The sequence below is a fragment of the Agrilus planipennis genome, unplaced genomic scaffold (genome assembly GCF_000699045.2).
Source record: "Agrilus planipennis isolate EAB-ADULT unplaced genomic scaffold, Apla_2.0 scaffold69, whole genome shotgun sequence".
Taxonomy (NCBI): Eukaryota; Metazoa; Arthropoda; class Insecta; order Coleoptera; family Buprestidae; genus Agrilus; species Agrilus planipennis.
The window spans coordinates 446,860-466,669 of NW_020438962.1; the positions used below are offsets into that span (position 1 = coordinate 446,860).

The following is a 19,810-nucleotide window of genomic DNA, read 5'->3' on the forward strand; positions in this document are numbered from 1 at the left end:
GGCTATACGCAATGTATGAATAATAATGTTCGTGTGCAAAATGTGTACTATATTGGTAAATGCATATTATTACAGAATAGTAAAATAATATCTTTTATTTCTCTCCATTTAACGACCACTCTTTATAACGCCGAAAAATGTTCAGTCCCTTAAGTGTTGTTATATAGAGTTTACACGTTAAATAAATAAATAAATAAATAAATATTTTTTTAAATTTCGTAGGTAGGTACTAGTTTCAGGCAGATAATAAGTAACTCCATTCATAAGATTAAGTACCTATTTACCGTTACAAATTAAAAATTCTCAGCTATACCTGTGGCATGTATGGACAAGAATTTACTAATACAGTATTGTTATTTTTGTGTATTTAACGTGAGAGATTTCTATCTGACAATGACCTTAACATTGCTAAACATTTTTTATACTCTCTTACATACGACTATAATAATCTAAAATATCCTAATTGAATAATTGTAAAGATTGAACATTTATTAACTGATTCGTAACGGTTTGGCATTCTGTCAATTAAGTAGATTAAAATTAAGTTAAATTTGATTTGCGTTAATAATGTCATTAATTTTTTCTTCTCGTTCGACTAATTCTTCTTGGAATTCAATAAAAGATTAAATTTGAAGTCGATAGAGTAAAATCGCTTTTATTAGACTGGACCAGGAAGATTCTAGAAATAATTACATGGTCCTGGTATGGTACCTACCACAAAATAGTAATTACTCTATTTTTTCAATTGTATCGCCTTTTTTTAAGAAGTTGTTTATTGTTTCGTATCAGTAAGATTTGGAAGACCCATAAAAATCATGGAAATCAATTAAACGTTTAACCTATCGAGAAAAAAAGCTGATTGAGTCAGTTGTAATGTTTTGTACCAGGAAAAGGCACTTCAGTGGTGACATCGCCTTTTTGTCTAGTGCTTCTGGTAACAACTGATTCATATAGAATATGGGTTAAAGAAACAATATACTTTTTTGTGTACTTCTGTTTAGGTCGAACAAGTGGAACAAGAAGTGTGTTAAAATTTTAAAAATGGCACATTTTTTCTATTACTTTTAATAACATGTGTATAAACATCATATTGGTGCCATTTATAACACACATAAACGCGTTTTTAGAAACATTGAAGTTTCTTGTTCTTACCTTGATGAACGGGAAACATTGACACTGAACAACCGGATAGCTTACCATAATGGGCACCTTTGGTCTACATATGTATGTATCTATATCTATGAGCCAGTACTTTCATGGGTTACTGCGAAAAACTTGTTTATAATAGGATACAACAAGAAGTATTGCATATTATGTAGGCACATGCATGTTTGTGTGGTAGAGATCTCTCGAAACCTCATGGGCCGCGAATTGTGCGAGGGGCGGACCTTATTATGTACATTATGAAAACATTGACTTTGATGTTTACCATGTGCCTCGCTGTACTATCAAAGATGGAGTTTCAAGCTTCAAGTAGAAACTACGGTGATGCCCAATGATTTTAAGTAGTAAAAATTAATGAAGGGTTGGAGTTTTGTCATTGCGTAAGCCAAGGTCATGATGCATGAGATTCTTAAACACCTCTATATAGAGTTACCCATATTGATGCATTTTTACTGCATTGTGTCGCTTCATGTGCCTCGCTGTACTATCAGAGATGGAGTTTCAAGCTTCAAGTAGAATCTACAGTGATGCCTAATGATTTTAAGTAGTCAAAATCAATGAGGGTTGGAGTTTTGTCATTGCGTAAGCCAAGGTCATGATGCATGAGATTCTTAAACACCTCTATATAGAGTTACCTGTATTGGTGCATTTTTGCTGCATTGTATCGCTTCAATTGCAGACGAACGCATAACAAAAATGGCAGTGTGGATTGACGACCTAATTTTCTTTTATAAGCAGATCAGTTCGTACGTTTTTTATTACCCGCAATAAATTGAAATGCCTGCAACTTTCATTTGAAAGAAAATCTAGGAAAATGGTATTTGCTCTAAATAAAGTGTAGAAAATGACGCACAGCAAAAGGATTTTCACTAAATTAATCAATCAACGGACAATTTTTGTTGACGACTTGATTGGTAAATATTGTTTTGACATAATTATTTTATTTGCAACAGCGGCGGACGTTAATAGATAAGAAAATTTATTAGGTTTTTGAAAAAAGTACAAATAATAAATAATAATCAAAGATTATCATCTCATTTACGGTACAATTATAATTGGAAAGGTACCCAGGAAAACCTTGGTGTCCATTATCGTTACCTTTTGCTGTAGAAAGTGAAGATGTATTGTACAAAGGTGCAAAATTAGACGCCAGTTTTGCCACTTGTTTAATTATTGAAGACGATAAGTTGTCGGCTGGTGACATATTGATTTAATGGACTTACATTCACCGACGCCTGACATCCAATAAATTGCGTAATCCTTGAACGACGCATATCAATCAAGTCAACAAGTCCTCTGTAATCACTTTTCCGTACTAATCGGGAAAAAAATGGCTGATGTTACCCAATACGTAGATGAATGACTTTAAAGGTTCAGCCTGACCGTAAAATGACCCACCAGTGACCTTTAACACTCTACTGATAGCAAATGTTTTCATCATTCGTTACTTTTATGGAAAAATAGACGACGTCACGTCATGATTTTCCATGTCATCTACGAAGTCAAAAAAGAAAAAGCTTTTGACAATGTTAAATGGGACAAGATGTTAAATATACTTAGGAATGTAGGGATGAGTTACAGAGATAGAAGAGTGATTAAACTTAGTTTGTATAAAGAGCGACAGGCAGTTATAGAGCTGGGGGATGCAACGTAGAGAAGTAAATATTTGGAAGGGAATCAGACAGGGATGCACCCTGTCACCGCTACTTTTTAATCTATACATGTGCTTAGATTTGCAGGTGATATAGCATTAGTATTAGTATCTAGCAAGGAGGAGTTAGAGATAGGTTTCAATAAAATGGAAGCGATATTGACAAAACAGTACTGTATGAAAATAAATACTGGTTTGCAAGGGAAGGAAAAGTAGGGAAAGAGCGAATATAAAGATAGGAGACGAAAAATTAGAAGAAGTGGCTGATTTTAGGTATCTAGGAAGTCAGATAAGTCAGGACGGCAGGAGTAGTAGGGATATAAAGCAGAGGATAGCGCAGGCATTTTACTGGTGCGAAACATGGACAGTGGGCGCGGCGGAAAAGAAAAGGTTAGAAACATTCAAAATGTGGTGTTACCGATGAATTATGATGGGATACCGTGGATAGAAATGGTTAGAAATGAAGAGGTATTAGAAAGAATAAGAGAACAGAGGACTTTATGGAAGTCAATAAGAAATAGGCGAGATAGGTTGACAGGACACCTTCTCAGGAATGAAGGTCTAGTCACAGATGTATTACAGGCAGAAATAGGAGTTATGGGGTAGAGGTAGATCTAGATTAGATTACTGTTCGTAAATAGTTAAGGACGTGGCATGTTCTAGTTTTAGGGAAATGCAAAGTTTAGTTCAGGATATGGAAGAGTGGAGGTGCTTGTCCAACCAGTCTTAGGACTGACGAGCTTATGATGACGATGACGAACTCAAATAACTTGGGATAAATAAATTCAAGAAATGAATTTTCAGAATAATATTTCATATTAAACTAACTCACTTCTAAAAGATGTCTAAAAAATTGTATGTATGTTTAATCATAGTATATATTGGTTCGACGGATTTGTGACCTAATAAGTACGGTTTGTCGTTGTTGCTGTTGTCATCTCTCGTAGCTTAGTGGTCAAAAGCATTGGCGCGTAAAGCCAAAGAGCCCGGGTTCGATTCCCGGCGGGGGTGTGACAACAGCAACAAATTTTTCCTCATTAATTTGAGGAAATGTGTAGTGGGCAAAAAAGAATTCAAGAAATGAATTTTCAGAATAATATTTCATATTAACTTGGGATTATCTTCTAAGACATGAACGGCCAATTAGAGACATATTAGAAGCAGAAGCAGGACTAAAGAGGAAGTAGATGTAGTGTGGGTGTATGCCCAAGTACAGAGGGTAGTAGTTCAGTCTACTGGATGATGATCATTGTAGGTATCTCCTTTCACGCGAATAATTAGTATGCTTTCTACGTAGCGTTTGTCACATGAATGTAACTTTATTTTGATCATCATGGTCAATTGCGAAGTACGATAATGTAACGCAACAAGGATTAGAGGATGTGATATGATCGTAGCTTACGTTTGGGCTACCGATTACTTAATTAGCAATCACCTTTGGACTGACTTGAGTGACATTGCGATTGTTTCAATGCGACAATGCCTTTAATGAAAAATAATGAATTTGTACACTGTCCATGTTCTTTATTATTATAAGGTACGTAGCAGGCCTTGATTGTGTGACGCATGACCAGCGAGCATTTTCTACAAACATTAACTTTAATTGTCTGACTTTTTGCCAATAGCAAAATTAAAAAAATACCAATAAAACCCAAAATATATCGATTAATTTTTATTCGATCTTCTTCTTTTTTGTTACAGATTGACCCAATAGAGTCTACACTTGGGAAGGTATGTATTTAAATATTAAAAAAAAAAATATGACATTTTCATACCTTATTGTCAGCTTCATTTAAATCAACATTTTTGGCAGATGTTAACTGAAGTTCAAATGTTGATCTTTCAACACCACTATCTCCTAAATCTTTTTCTGTAATCTGTAAATATTAAAAAATATACCATTGTTTGATTGCCATGAAGGTTGCATTAAGAAAAATGAAAACAAAACTGTTATTTTAAAAAGATTGTAATTGCAAATTTTCCATATAATTAACCGTCAATTATTTATAAGCTTGCAGTGTACAACAACAACGGTTTAAAATTAATTCGTGGTAAAGTTGTACGTCACGAAAACACGTAAATAGTTTGATATTGCATGCTTTTTTTGATAACTGTATCGATAATGTGTTTTATGTGGACTTGGTACCGAAAATAGTAAAAAAGCATGATTTCGATGGAATATAGGATAAGAATTTTCAATTCGATATTGTTTTGCGGGCTGTTTTGTCGTAATTCATAGAATTTCGTAGTTCCTTGCTAAAAGTACGATAAGTGGTGATTTGGCAGGTGCTGATATCAATTTGGAACTTCAAAATTCCATGGACCATGACATTGAACCCGGAAAACAATATCGATCCAATTTTTTAGATTATCCATTTCCAAGGAGTTTAGAATTTTTTGGGCTCTTTTCAGTTAATGAATTAGAAGGCATTCATCGAATGTCTTTTTGTCTTCTTTTCAAGCTTCTAATACCTTCAATGGCCAATGTGAGCAACTTTATTCATTCATCATTCAATATAACGTTTGATCGATGATACTAGCAAAACTTTAAAGGCAAAAATGTATTTTGCATTTTACAAATAGAAAATACGCTTGGAAAAGTATTTTAAATAAAATACAAACTGCTTTTCTCAAAAAAGTATTTAAATGCTAGTTAAAAATATGTATTTTTTATTTTGTATTTGCATTTTAAATGCAGGTATTTCAACTGAATCAAATCTCTGATCGAAACCGATTGGTTTAATGACTTTCGTTTCGAAATCTGTCGATCGAACAATATCTTCGAAATAAAATAAAACACTTACAGGATCAAGGGTGGCACAGGAGGCACTTGCAGATGGTTGAATTTCTTTTCCAAATAACGGATTTTCGAAAGTCTTGTCTAAGCTAACTACAGACGGTGCCAAAGACAAACGTCCTTCATCCTTGTTCTCAAAACGGGCAAACATGAAAGGCCTTCCTTCGTCTGTTGTCGTTTCTTGTTGATAATGATAATTACCTTTACCATTGTCCAGCCAAGGTATTCTGAAAATGCGACATAAATTGCCCGAATAGGGACAAGCAGATAATGACTAAAGAACTCTTATAATAATGTCAGTAATTTGTGGTAATATCATTGTTAGAAGATAATGATTGCTGTTATTACGTATTGGTAATTCTCTTTGCTAAAATGGGACGAAGGCAATAAAATTTGTTGGAATTTTTCTCTATTTACTTTATATAGTCAGTAAATAGCTAAAGAAGTCATCTATTTGTCGCTAAAGTCATTATAGTAGTAACGCTTCCTTCTTGAAAATCATGACATATTTACGTCTGATATAAATTACACCCTTAGTGTATGACCCAAAACCCCTGTACTACCTGCATCTTTTGATATCGTACTGTAATGAAGGGTTTTTATTGTTAAACATTAACTTACCTCACTGGGGCAAGGTGTTAAATATAGTTACGAATGTAGGGATGAGTTACAGAAATAGAGGAGTGATACTTAGTTTGTATAAAGAGCAACAGGCAGTTATAGAGCTGGGGCTGCAACGTAGAGAAGTAGATATTAGGAAGGGAGTCAAACAGGGATCATTAAAAACATTACAAGTGTAGGGATGGATATACAGGGACAAAACATTAGTATGGTTAGATTTGCAGATGATATAGCAGTATTAACATCTAGCAAGGAGGAGTTAGAGATAGCTTTAAATATAATGGAAGCGGTATTGACAAAACAGAGTTGTATGAAAATAAATAAAAGTAAAACAAAAATACTGGTATGCAAGGGAAGAAAAAGTAGTGAAAGAGCGAATGTAAAGATAGGAGACGAAAAATTAGAAGAAGTGGCCGATTTTGGATATCTAGGAAGTCAGATAAGTCAGGACGGAAGGAGTAGTAGGGATATAAAGCAGAGGATAGCTCAGGGTCAAGTCGCCCTTAATAAAAAGAATTCACTTCTATGTTCGCCGTATGGGTGCGAAACATGGACGGTGGGCGCTATGGAAAAGAAAAGGTTAGAATTGTTCAAAATGTGGTGTTACAGGCGAATGATGAGGATACCGTGGACAGAGAAGGTTAGAAATGAAGAGGCATTAGAAAGAATAGGAGAACAGAGGATGGAAGTCAATAAGAAATAGATGAGATGGGATAGAGGCAGAAACGGGAGTTAGGAGGGGTAGAGGTAGACCCAGATTAGATTACTGTTCGCAAATTTTTAAGGATGTGGGATGTTCTGGTTTTAGGGAAATGCGAAGATTAGCTCAAGATAGGAAGGAGTGGAGGTGCGTGTCCAACCAGTCTTAGGATTGACGAACTTACCTCACATTCGAAATGGTAAATCTCTGTGGTCCCATGAACAAAGCAAATATGATGACGAAAAAAATTACTGCAGCTAATAAAGTTCCAAAAAAAATTGAAAAGGAATGGCCAATGTAAGATTTTCTCAAATAATATTCTCCAGATAATTCGATTCGTACAGATTTGATCCCAAATTTACTTTGATCTACACAATCAAAAACATTTTTGGAATAGTTTTTTAGTTTTTCTTTCTAATAGGTAGGTACTTACTCTCGATTATGGATTCATAAAATTCTTTCGCTTTTTGAGAACTCAATTCGTTGTATTCACTTTCTTTTTCTCTAAAAACAATTTGCGAGTAGGTTTTTTCATCTATTAAAACGTTACTCATGTAACTGTCGACATAATCGTCTGGTAAAATTGTGTCTTGTACATCATTAAATTTGAAATCGGCATCATGTTCAAGTAGGACAGTTCCCCCTTAAAAAATTAAATTATTTCCGTAACTAACAAACGTCTTCATCTAGATTAGTGTGTTAATTAATTGGACATGATGCTGTTACAGACACGTAAACGTAAATGTAATTCTTTTTTACCACAAATGTCTCTGCAATGACCGATGGGTCTTATTGGAAACAAGCAGTTTGTTGGATGTTCTGGTTCTTTTAAGTTTTCGCAAACTGTCTTTTCAATTATGATGTAATCGTCGTCCATTTTGTGACAGAAGCATCCCTGCTTTTGCTTGCAATTTCCTTTTGGATTTATGTCCACTGAGATTACGGGATAGCTATCATTTCTTGAAAATAGCGTTCGTCCCAGATGGGTGTTGTACATAAATTCGTGAAAGTCGCTGTTGTCTATGTAATACTTAAACAAGTAAATATTAGTAAAATAAAAAAAATAATAATTTANTATGATATTTTTAAATTAATTAATAGAGGAGGTTTCACAGTTCAATACCTTGGGAAATTATAAGACATATTTTCCTTTGCAGTTTTTTGATTGGACTTTTAATTATCGAGTTATTGACAATTAAACGTTAACCAATAAGAGCCCGTTGCGTGCACGCTGCAAAAAGAAATAGACGAAGCGCCTACCGGAAACTGCGTCTATTGCAGCCTGCAGCAAGACTAACGCACTCTTATTGGTCGAATATTGTAATCTTTTACTGTTAATAACTTTTTTATTATAAATCGTATCTAAAAACTTAAAAGAAAAAAGTTTACTAAAATTTCACAGGGTATCAAATGGTAGAGGGAAAGTGTGAACATTAATATTTTTGATTTTTGGTGTCAGATAACTCAGGATGAAAGGAGAAGTAGAGATGTAAAACAGGGGATAGGGCAGGGTCGAATCGTTTTTAATAAAAATAAGTAACAAGGTTAGAAACGTTCGAAATGTGATGCTGCAGGCGAATGATGAGGATACCGTAGATGGAGAGAGAGAGAAAGAGTAGGATAATAGCTCAGATAGGTTGGTATGACACCTTCCCAAGCATAAAAGGGTAGATTAGAAACATACTAGAAGCAGGAACTGAAGTTAAGAGGGGTAGAGGTGGACATATATTAGATTAATGCTCACAAATAGTTAAGGATGTTATGGGATTATGGTTTTAGGGAAATGCGAAGATTAGCTTAAGATAGAAAAGAGTTGAGGTGCGTGTCTAACCAGTCGTAGAAGTGGCGATGACGACCCTATGATGATGATGATTTAGAAAATATTTACATTTTTTGAAAACATTGTTAATCGTATCGAATACTTTATTGATTTCTTTAGTGTTAGTATGTTGTTGAAATTTACCATTGGTATATCGGATAATTCAACGAACATGACGGAAAGTATCATGACATCCACCGGGGGCAATTCAATTGCAAAGGGGTGCAATGCAGAAAAAGCGACAATGTCAGAATGACATGGAACCCTTTCAACATGAGGCATGCTGGGCTTGCTATCGTTCTGTCTATCGTAATGGTACAATAACCAGTAATCTGGAGTTAGCCATTGAATGTAGTTCATTTCCCTCATTCTAATACCTGTAAAACGGATTTCTATTACCACAACCTGTAAATTACTTAGTATAAAAATATACTTTCGTGTATATTACAGCATAAAGAATGCCATCTAAAGGGGTTTGTCGAATTAACAAAATAATACACTAATAAAACACGTTTATTTTAGAAGACACAAGATGAAAGTAAGTTTTAATGTGTTTTAAGTTCTTTATGTGATAATTTTGAGACAATTTGTACCATAAACCAGCACCATCTAGCGAATATACAAAAAAAATACGAATTCACGAATATACACCATTAATTTTTAACCACTACACTTTTACAATTAAATTTAAAAATATATAAGGGTAGTGACAGAAAATTATATTCAATAAACAGTACGTTGTAAATTTGACCATTGAAACATCATCCCTTTCGCTAAAATACTTTCTGTGACTAGTGCCTGCCTGTATGTACCGGTATATTAATATTATCGAACCATTAGGGTAAGGGAATCCTTACATTTAGTACTCCAGGGGTTTATTTCTATTTCATCCCATATTTCAACGACCCCATTCGTCGGTAGAATAATTTGAGAGGTGGATAATCGGTCCATGATCAAGGGAGCCTTGGATTGCTCAGGCATAATAACTCCTTTACAACCCTTTGAATACTTGCCACCCTCCCAGTTACGAGGGTTCGAAACGAACGAATTTTCAGTCCATACTTTTATCATTCCAACTGCATTATTCCCTGCATGATAAAAATATTAAATTATTATTTAATTTGCCCATAGGTACCACCTACCCTACGTTTAGTGTAAATTCTCTATAACGAAATTCGAGGAACTAATAATTCTTTTTCTCTAAGGGATGTAAGGTATTATTTTTCGTAATAATAAGGGGTTGTTTCGTTATATTCTATTTTATTTATTACTTTTTTTAATTGTATGTATAAAAGTAATATAATAAAGTTACTTACATTGCAAAATTATAACGAAAACACAAATTGATGTGTACCACATTTTGACTGAAGATTGAATGTGTTTTTTCTCAATTTACAGTAATTTGATGCTAAAAGTGGGCGGATTTAGTGAAGCCATGCATATACAGGGTGTTACTAAATAATTATGTCTTTTATAATCCCCTTAACCTAATTCTGCTTTTGTTGTGTGTTTACTTTTGCTTTTGCTTTTGCTATTTTAGTTACGTTTCTTAAGTAATCGAATCAAAATGACTCATTTTCAAAGATTATTTTCTAATTAGTTTTGACGCATCCGGGGAATCCTTGAAGTGTAATTAGTCGGTCTGGTAATAAATTTGCAACGTAATTGCGTATTTATCAGTACTCTTTTTAATGAACCAATTAAATTGTTATAAACTGTTTTTTCGTAATGAAATGTTACTTTACGAAATATCTCTATTAAACAAATATATGACTAGAGGTGTGCAAAATGTTTTTTTAAAAGTATTTAAATACAAAATCCAAACAAATTTTATTGAAATATATCTAATAATTAAACTATTTATATTCTCGGTTCGAATAACAGTTGAAAATAAGGCCGTTGATTGTCGAAACTGAAATGCAAGGTAACAAATTACAAATACTTGCTACGTATGCAATACGATGCTACAATACATAATGTTATGTAAAATTAGACCTTTAGATGCATGCAATAATGGTTGTAAACATCATTTGTTATTATTGAAACTCATTGCAATTCCTTGACAGAAATAAAACAAAATTAAACCGTTTACGTTTTGTTTTCCGTTTTTTTTTATTGTTTGCCACCTTTACGATGATTTACGCAATTATTTTATTTCTGCTGTTTCAACTGTTCGTCTTTACAGATAATTGTTACAATTTTTAACACGTATTTAGGACATGGAGCTTTTTGCAAAACATTATCGCCACATTTACATTTTGATAACAGATTTCACGATAAGAATGTTTGTAATTGGTTTATTTGTACTTCTGATAACGAATGACGTTTTTTTAATTCGTATTGTTAATTTAGAAATATAGTAATTTCGTTTTTAACTGCAATATTTTATAATATTTTAAAATGAAATTCACAGTTCAATACCTTGGGAAATTATAAGATATATTTTCCTTTGCCGTTTTTCGATTGAACGTTTAATTATCGAGTTATAGACAATTAAACGTTAACCAATAAGAGAGCCCGTTGCGTGCACGCTGCAAAAAGAAGTAGACGAAACGCCTACCGGAAACTGCGCCTGATGCAGCCTGCAGGAAGGCTAACGCATCCTTATTGGTCGAATATTGTCATCTTTTACTGCTAATAACTTTTTTATTATAAATCGTATCTAAAAACTGAAAAGAAAAAAGTTTCTTGGAATTTCGCAAGGAATCGAATGGTACACTTTCGGGACGTGGTGTACATAAGTATCTATATATTTTCTGTTTGTGCTTTATCTGAATGACTAATGTAAGAAATAGCTTCTTAATAAGATAGCTAATCGTCAATAGCACACACATTATTGTTTGCATTCGGTTTTAAAAGGCAAGGTATGCAGGTGGTTGGTTTTCATATTAAGATAACATTCGTTTTAGGAGATACTTTACAAACATGAACCTATTGAGCATAGAAATTAATCAATGAAGTTCTACTTGTAACTAAGTGTCTATTTTGCAATGGTTTTTTTACACCCATGAGTACAATTGTTATTTCTTTTTTGTGAAGGTATTTACGTCAATGGTTTATGATATTTGGTAAACTGTACGAAGCAAGAATAAATTGCTAAATCACCTGTATAATGTTTGTTTATTTGTTTGCTTGAACGTAGTTATAACAACTGCTCGACCCTGATGGTATAGGATTGACAAAATGAAATTTAATTGAAGATGATAACATACGCTATCATACACGTTACGTGTTGCATGTTTATTTATTATCTTCTCACAAATTCCCATCACCACTAACTCAGTTCAGCGGCGGTTTCCATTCGATGTAGACGCTGCAGTCTTTCGCTGCCAAGTATTTCATTTGTTTAGTCGTAGAAACTAAACTATCAATTTTTTTTTTGTTTAATTGTTGGTGAAAACGGGCGCAATTGTTTTTAACAATACTTACGAGCGTTAGTTGTTTCGTTTAAGGAGTGTTTGTTTTGTTTTCGACTTCGACAAAAGTATCAAGAAGTGTAATATCTTGGAATTTACTGCAAGATATAGTACGTATCAGGAATTCTACTGCGGAACTTGGATCATGGCAGCTGTTAGTTGGACGATGAAGGGATTCAGGTAAATAAACCTTTTCTTGAATAGGTACTCTTCCAGGTAGTTATGAAATATTTCCGATTGAGCCTGAAATCTCATCAATATAAACGGTTTTGTCATATATATGTGTATACTAGCAGATAATTGGCTTGCGTGTTATTGTTATCAAAGATGCCATGTGTCTATATACAGTATGTCCAATATTATCTAATTTGATAGTGTTTAAATGAATTTAGTAGAATTTTATAGGTTGTCATAAAATTTGATCACCCTGTATCTAGAGTTCATTTGGGCTTTATATCTGTGTATTTATCATTAATGAACAAGAATCAACGCAGGTGTTCAATTAGCCCTGAAGGAACATTTTAATGATTTACAGTTTTTGTGATGATGTTTAGGTAAATATTAATTATTGCGATCGCAAATAATGGATTTATTATTACTATTTTTCTTTTGGTTGGGTTGACCTTCCGTGAAAATTTTTTGATGACGATGACGATCAAAATTGGGCAATGTCATTATGTAAGCCGTCTATGTTTACTGTAATGTACACACATTTTATAAAGATAAACATGAACGATGAAGCGCTTTCCAATCGCGAATCATAATACTTAATGTTTACAATAAATGACAAACAGAACGAAAATTGGGACAATACATTATGGATGATTGATTTTTTGTTGCAATATATGGCAGTATTTTTTTTTTTGTCGATTTGCAATGGTTAAAATTGTTGTGAAACTAGAAAACGATGGCTGTTTTATAGTTATGCAAATGGCGAAGGTGTTATTTGTAATAAATTTTGTCTTCGCTTCAATTAATACTTAATTAACGCCATTTGTGTGAATATAAAAAGAATTGATGGCCAATCATGAAGGCAAATACATACGAGGGTGGATTGATAAGTTTCCGGCCTAACCAAGAGATGACGCCACTAGGCCTACCTTGAGGTGACATTCTATAGTACCATCCTTGGATAGCTTGTAGCTATAGTTTCAGCCCGATCTCCTTGCTAGTGTAGGTTTGACAGCACGCTGAACAAGACGCCTCTGTGGTTTTCGTAAAAATGGAAAAGCAGGAAAATCGTGCTGTCATCAAATACTTTTATTTGAAGGGGTTAACGCCGAAGGAAATTAAAAAAGAGATGGACTCAACACTGGGGACATCCTCCCCGTCATGTTCAACCGTTAAGCAGTGGGTTTCCGAGTTTAAAAAGGGTCGTGTGAGCACCTCTGATGGGCCTCGCTCAGGACGCCCCGTTGAGGTCACAACTCCAGATATGATCGAAAAAATTCATCAAATAGTGCTGGGAGACCGCAGATTGAAAGTGCGTGAGATAGCTGAGACCTGTAAGATGTCATATGAACGTGTGCAACATATTTTGCACCAACATTTGCATATGGAAAAGCTCTGTGCAAGATGGGTGCCGCGTTTGCTAACAGTCGACCAAAAATTGATTCGAAAAAACATTTCTACCGCAAATTTGTCATTGTATAAGCGTAATCCAAGCGAATTTTTGCGTCGATTCGTAACCGTTGACGAAACGTGGGTCCACCACTACACTCCTGAAACCAAAGAACAGTCTAAACAGTGGATTGGACCAGGGGAACCAACTCCAAAGAAGGCAAAAACAATTTTTTCGGCGAACAAGGTTATGGCTACTGTTTTTTGGGATGCAAGAGGTATTATATACATTGATTACCTTGCAAAGGGTAATACTATCACTGGTCAATACTACGCAGACTTATTGCAACGTTTGAGCCACGAGGTGAAAATTAAACGACCTCATCTGGCGAAGAAAAAAATCTTGTTTCATCACGATAACGCACCAGCGCACACGTCAATCGTTGCGACGGCTAAAATCAACGATCTAAAGTTTGAATTGATGCCGCACCCTCCTTACTCTCCAGACCTAGCCCCGAGTGACTATTTTCTGTTCCCTAATCTCAAAAAATGGCTTGGCGGTAAGAGATTTGCGGACAATGAAGAAGTAATCGAAGCTGTAAATGGTTATTTTGAGGAGCTTGACGAATCAGTCTATAGAGATGGCATTAATAGACTGGAACACCGCTATGAGAAATGTATCAGCCTTGGAGGAGATTATGTTGAGAAATAAAAAAAAAAAATTTTTAAAAACCTTGTTTTTCTTGGTCAGGCCGGAAACTTATCAATCCACCCTCGTATTATGGAAAATGTGTTAGGCAAATTTGGTTTTTAATTCTTTAATATTCGAATGGTTTTTATAATTATTATTTATGTTCACTTTCAAATATTTCAAAATATTCAACAATTTATGTGGCAGTTTTGGAAACTAGATGGTAGGTAAACTTAATCATTTAGCATTTTTTAATTTTCTTATTGTTATTAAATAGTTATACCTAACGAATGATTTACGACAACAATTAGTCCAATTAATCGAGTTTCAGAAAATACCACAAATGGCGCGGTAAACGCCATCTGTAGTACGATGCTACATTTTCGGATAACGTATGCTCCAATAAGGTCCATTTAAATAAATGAATATCTACTTGCTGAAACGAATCCCGGCGTAGCTAACCTCAACGTGATAGGCACGTTATCATAATCGAATAATATATATATATATATATTATTATATATATAGATAATCATATATTTAAATGGACCTTGTTGGAGCATACGTAATCCTAAAATGTAGCCTCGTACTACAGATGGCGTTTACCGCGCCATTTGTGGTATTTTCTAAAACGCGCTGTTAAGACGGCAGGTAAAAGTTGGTCTGTGTTCTGTCGGAGCTGCGTGCGACGCGCTGATGAGATCCAAAAAGATCGAAATCGCGATCCGCGTCTGGCAGTTTCGATAGAATACAGACCACTTCGAATTATTTTATTTAATCGACTTTCCACTAGTTACAGAGGGCAGATAGGACAACACATCGAAATAAGAGTCACAGAACACACAAATATAAGAAAATCATAATTCAACAAGTCCCGATTATTATATATCTTTAACCCCTAATCCCCATACAAGGAAAGTAGATCATAAGAATTATTAGATATTTAGTTTAAAATAAATTTAATGAATTTTAGTGCCATTTCGTAATTTAATTCATGACTTTTCCACCATTGCATATGAAAACAGTGGATTTAACATAATTTACCTATGCAATTTTTGTTTTGATTATGTACATTTGGTTATTGCTGTTTGTTCAATCATTATGGGTTTAAACATGGACATAATTAGGCATAATGCGATGGTAAATTGGCTTTTTATTTCCTACAATCCCTGCAGATTGCCATGTGTGGGCATAAAAGAAAAACAACACTTCATAAAACTAATTGTTAATAATATTTTTACGATGTGTAGCACCTACGACGTGTTTAATCATTTAAAAAGTTGTTGATATAACTGGTCAGGTATTTGAAGACGATTATGACCTAGATTGGAAATTGAACAACAAACGTAATAGTAGCAAGAAATCTACTTGTAATGTGATTGCAATCACAATCTGAAACAATGATTTATTCAGTTGTTTTTTCTGACATTAATTGAGTAATTAGGAGCTATTTGAGTTCATACAAAAGTCAAATTTTCATAAACACACCTTGAATAAGAAATTTACAACAAAAGGTTATAAATCATATTCGTAATTATGTAAAAAAAAAAAACGGTACAACGAATGATAAATACAGTTATTCCGTTACAATCGGCGACTAAAAGGATACCTTCTTATGTTTCGAATTTGTACAACTGGCATTGTAACTTTTATTTATCAGTATTAATGAATTATTGGAAGAAATGGTCTTGCACGTTTTCGGACTACTTTTATTATACTTTCACGCTGATTACACTTGTTATTAACAACTTTAATGGTTTAAGTAGATGCCTATAATTGAGAGGCACTCCGGCTAGTACTTTTTTAAATTATAAAAATTGTTGTACGTAGTAGAATCACAATCGGATTATATTACAGAAGGTCTGGCGATCTACCGTTACGATGACCCTGAGAACTATGGTCTAAAAAAATACTCTTCTTGTTAATTACAATGCAGAATCGTATACAGGATGTTTCTGAAATAAGTGGCAAGCTAGAAGGTGATAAGGCGCCATAAAACAAGAAAATTAAGTGTGTTTTTAATATCATGTTAAGGTGTTCCTTATTTGAGTAGTACTGCATACTATCAGCCAAAATTAATTATTTAATTAAATTATTATCGCTATGGGCGTCTGAAGACTATTATGTAGTTGTAGTTGTAGTTGTAGCTCGACAACTGTCATTGTTTACATTTTTGATCGATGTAGTTGCTTCGTTGTTATTGCAATTNTTAGTGTGCGCCTACGTTAAAAATACATTCGACTAGTGAACAATATTTTTCATAAAACAATGTTTTTATAATTACAACGAATATGAACGTACTTCTGTTCCTTATTTAAGTAGTACTGCATACTATCAGCCAAAATTAATTATTTAATTAAATTATTATCGCAATGAGCGTCTGAAGACTACTATGTAGTTGTAGTTGTAGTTGTAGCTCGACAACTGTCATTGTTTACATTTTTGATCGATGTAGTTGCTTCGTTGTTATTGCAATTTCGGTAAATGTCTAGATGATGGCCCCCACCCCCTTCGGGGTGGGTGGGATCGAAAGAGGAGGTCTCCCCCACCACTGTACCATAAAAACTTTGCGGCGGTCTCACCCCCCTTAAAAAGTTATGCGGGTTGAAAGTTGAATATTTGGACAATTTTCGTACACTATAATTCAAGTAAAATTCAATAAAAAAAATATTTTCAAACGGGTGGAGGTGGGGGATCGAAAGAGGGTGGTCACTTGAACAAAACCCGATAACCTAACCTAACCTAACCTAACCTAACCTAACCTCCCCTATTAATGAAGATATTTAAATAATGTTTTATACAACTTTCTCAATATTTTTATGTATTTTTTATTAGTTTTACCTTTGAATATTGTCTAAGAATTTCGATACCCTCCACCCCCAGCCATCATCTAGACCATTACCGTAATTTCTTTATATCTTGCCAATTCACGTCCAGGGTCGGCTTCGGATTGCCAAAACCCTTCAGAACTTGCTAGTTATTGCAGAAACACTTTGTATAATACCTATGTACATTCAATTATCAGTCAAAGGTAGATGGGTTGGTAATATTCCATTAAATTTACTTTGATAAAAATATGAAGTGGATAATTGGGTCCTTCAACAAAGTTACAAACTAGATTTCATAAATAATTATACCAACTGTTATTATCGCTGTTTCTAGCTAATTAGTTAATGAACTTAATATCATTAACAAATTTTTACAAATGCTTTTAAAGCCGGCGATGTTTATCAATACCTTTTTTTTTTATGTGATTTTAGTAAAATATGTCATTCGACAAATAGTTTACTGACGCAAAATATTTAAACAAATTAAGTATGTAATTATAGATTTAAATGGAGTTGCATAACAATTACGGGCCGAGTTGATGCGTGTCGCGTTTTAAGTTTATTCATTTAATAAATTACCGTGATTGCAATTTATCCTAGACAATTGTTTTTGCTTATCTTTTATTACGATCATAAATAGTTATGTTTATAAATTAATTGCCGGTGTCATGATAGTTTCGGGTTGATCTTGCTTTATGTATCAGTACTGTAAAATTTATTATCCGGGTGCTTATTGGCAGATAAACTGATATATCTTCTGGCACGGGCCTTTATTTTTATCCAAAATTAGGCGTGACTTCTACAATTAAAACATTAATGAAGAACGTTATAAAATATTTATTCGGCGCCCACCTGTTTATTCTTTGTAAAATTGTGAGGGTTGATTCCTTATTCCAATTACTGAGCGATTTCGACAATTAAAAATTAATACCAATCTCGGGGCTTTTTTTCACTGCAATCAGCAGTGGGTGCTCTTTAATTGTTAATTGAATGATAACAGTATCCACCTACGTCATATAATAAAATTGTAAAAAAATGGGTGTTTTCTACGTTTTAGTTATTTAATTAGTTGTTAAATTAACATCAGTTACCGCTACGAACAGAAGTGGACCGATCTTGTGTTGCAACTGCGTATTTCTACTTGCAGCGAACCGAACAGTGCTAACAGTGCGTCCAAGAGAAAAGTGCAAAAGAAAAAGAATTCTCGGTAGGTATTTTTATATTTTTGTTATTTAATTGGAAGTCTTAAGTATTTAGCAACTGACAATTATTAATCAACATCAGTTACTGCTGCAAACAGAAATGGACTCGATATTGTGTTGCAACTGCGTATTTCTACTTGCAGCGAACCAAAGGGCATACTTTAAATGTTAATTAATTGATATCAGGTATTTTTTTATATTATAATTACACCTTATCTGCGTTTTTGTGTCAAGTTGAATTACTATGTATTTAGTGGGACTTCTGTGTGAAACTCCAGGTTCGCAAAATAAACACAAATCGTTTGTCTGCAATTAATTTTTACGATAAGAAATCATTAGATTAGATATTTAGTGTGCGCCTACGTTAAAAATACATTCGACTAGTGAACAATATTTTTCATAAAACAATGTTTTTATAATTACAACGAATATGAACGTACTTCGTTTGACGATTAACGTATCAATGGAAGAAAATACAGCATTCGTTCTTGTAGGACAAACTGGCGCATCATTCGAAGATGGAATTGAAGAACGCAAAAGCAATTTTGAAAGTAAAAGTGTTAAATTGATGTATGTAGAACATTTGATGGTAGTTTTAATTATTTATTATTTCTTATAATCGAGTGCCTAGTAGGTATTACATGCACCTCCTTAGAAAAATGAGAAACCGCCAAGTTGTACAAAGTTTTCCTATAATGTTTTTTAGTTTTGTAAAAGTTTTCTTGCTCTTGTAAAGCAAAGTATTTCGTGCGTACAACATTGCAGGAGGCTTGGAAGTATTGCAAATATGTACTTTTGCATTTGAATAGAATTCGCACAGGAAGGTGGGCAATCCAAGTCAGTGAGATATACAGTAATAGATACTTGTAGGCTTGAGATTATGAATCGATGTCTACTTTAATTACTGCAAAATTATCAGGAGACTAGGTTTACGTCATTGGCGTAGTCAGTACCTTCATAGGGCTTAGGTTAGGTTGGAATCGGTTAGGGTTAGACCAGGTTGCAGTTCAATGATGATTTCGAGATTCTTCTTGTGTCGATTTGCATATCGAAATTTTGAGTTACAAGTCGAAGTTTCAAAAAAAAAAAACAATGCTTGACCTTTCTACGTCTTCGCACTTCTTGCCTATAAAATCGCACCTAAAAAATTTTGTATGCCGTTGAGTAATTGGTACCTCTGTATTCATTAAATTTCTAACTAAGTTAAGTAAACAAAGAAACTGGCCAAGTTTACTTTATTTGCCATTTATACTAGCTGACTATAAAATTTCTAAATTTAACAGTTTGTTTATAAATTGTCCATATTTTGGAAGCCATCAAATTCTACGCAATGGTATCTAGGTAATTAAATGTTACAAGTA

General features: G+C 33.8%; 2 protein-coding genes across 5 annotated transcripts in view; one reads left to right on the forward strand and one right to left on the reverse strand.

Annotated features, from left to right (window-relative positions):
- The window catches only part of LOC108735849, a 50,160-nt gene that overhangs the window by 18,628 nt on the left and 11,722 nt on the right, over nucleotides 1-19,810 (forward strand). For 2 of the 4 annotated variants that reach the window (XM_018468042.1, XM_018468044.1), the window contains exon 2: nucleotides 4,517-4,546. The gene's annotated coding sequence lies outside the window, so the exon portion shown is untranslated. Of the gene's footprint in view, nucleotides 1-4,516; nucleotides 4,547-11,837; nucleotides 12,349-19,810 lie in introns of those variants that run through there. The other 2 variants (XM_018468045.2, XM_018468043.1) reach the window with 2 other exon arrangements.
- Nucleotides 4,553-10,460, reverse strand: LOC108735851 (protein amnionless). Its single transcript, XM_018468046.1, has 8 exons — nucleotides 10,069-10,460; nucleotides 9,610-9,840; nucleotides 8,897-9,129; nucleotides 7,693-7,963; nucleotides 7,367-7,576; nucleotides 7,118-7,301; nucleotides 5,620-5,839; nucleotides 4,553-4,692 (listed from the first exon to the last, which is right to left on the reverse strand). Exons 1-8 carry the CDS (start codon nucleotides 10,109-10,111, stop codon nucleotides 4,585-4,587), a joined length of 1,500 nt encoding a protein of 499 aa, XP_018323548.1. The 5' UTR covers nucleotides 10,112-10,460; the 3' UTR covers nucleotides 4,553-4,584.

What these genes read in the sequence shown, in the direction of transcription:
- LOC108735851 (XM_018468046.1), bottom strand. Translation starts at nt 10,111, where the DNA reads ATGTGGTACACATCAATTTGTGTTTTCGTTATAATTTTGCAAT. An exon ending in TTATGAATCCATAATCGAGA is followed by an intron (nt 7,302 to 7,366) that starts GTAAGTACCTAC and finishes TTGATTGTGTAG; the next exon opens with ATCAAAGTAAATTTGGGATC. An exon ending in CCTGTGCCACCCTTGATCCT is followed by an intron (nt 4,693 to 5,619) that starts GTAAGTGTTTTA and finishes TAATATTTACAG; the next exon opens with ATTACAGAAAAAGATTTAGG.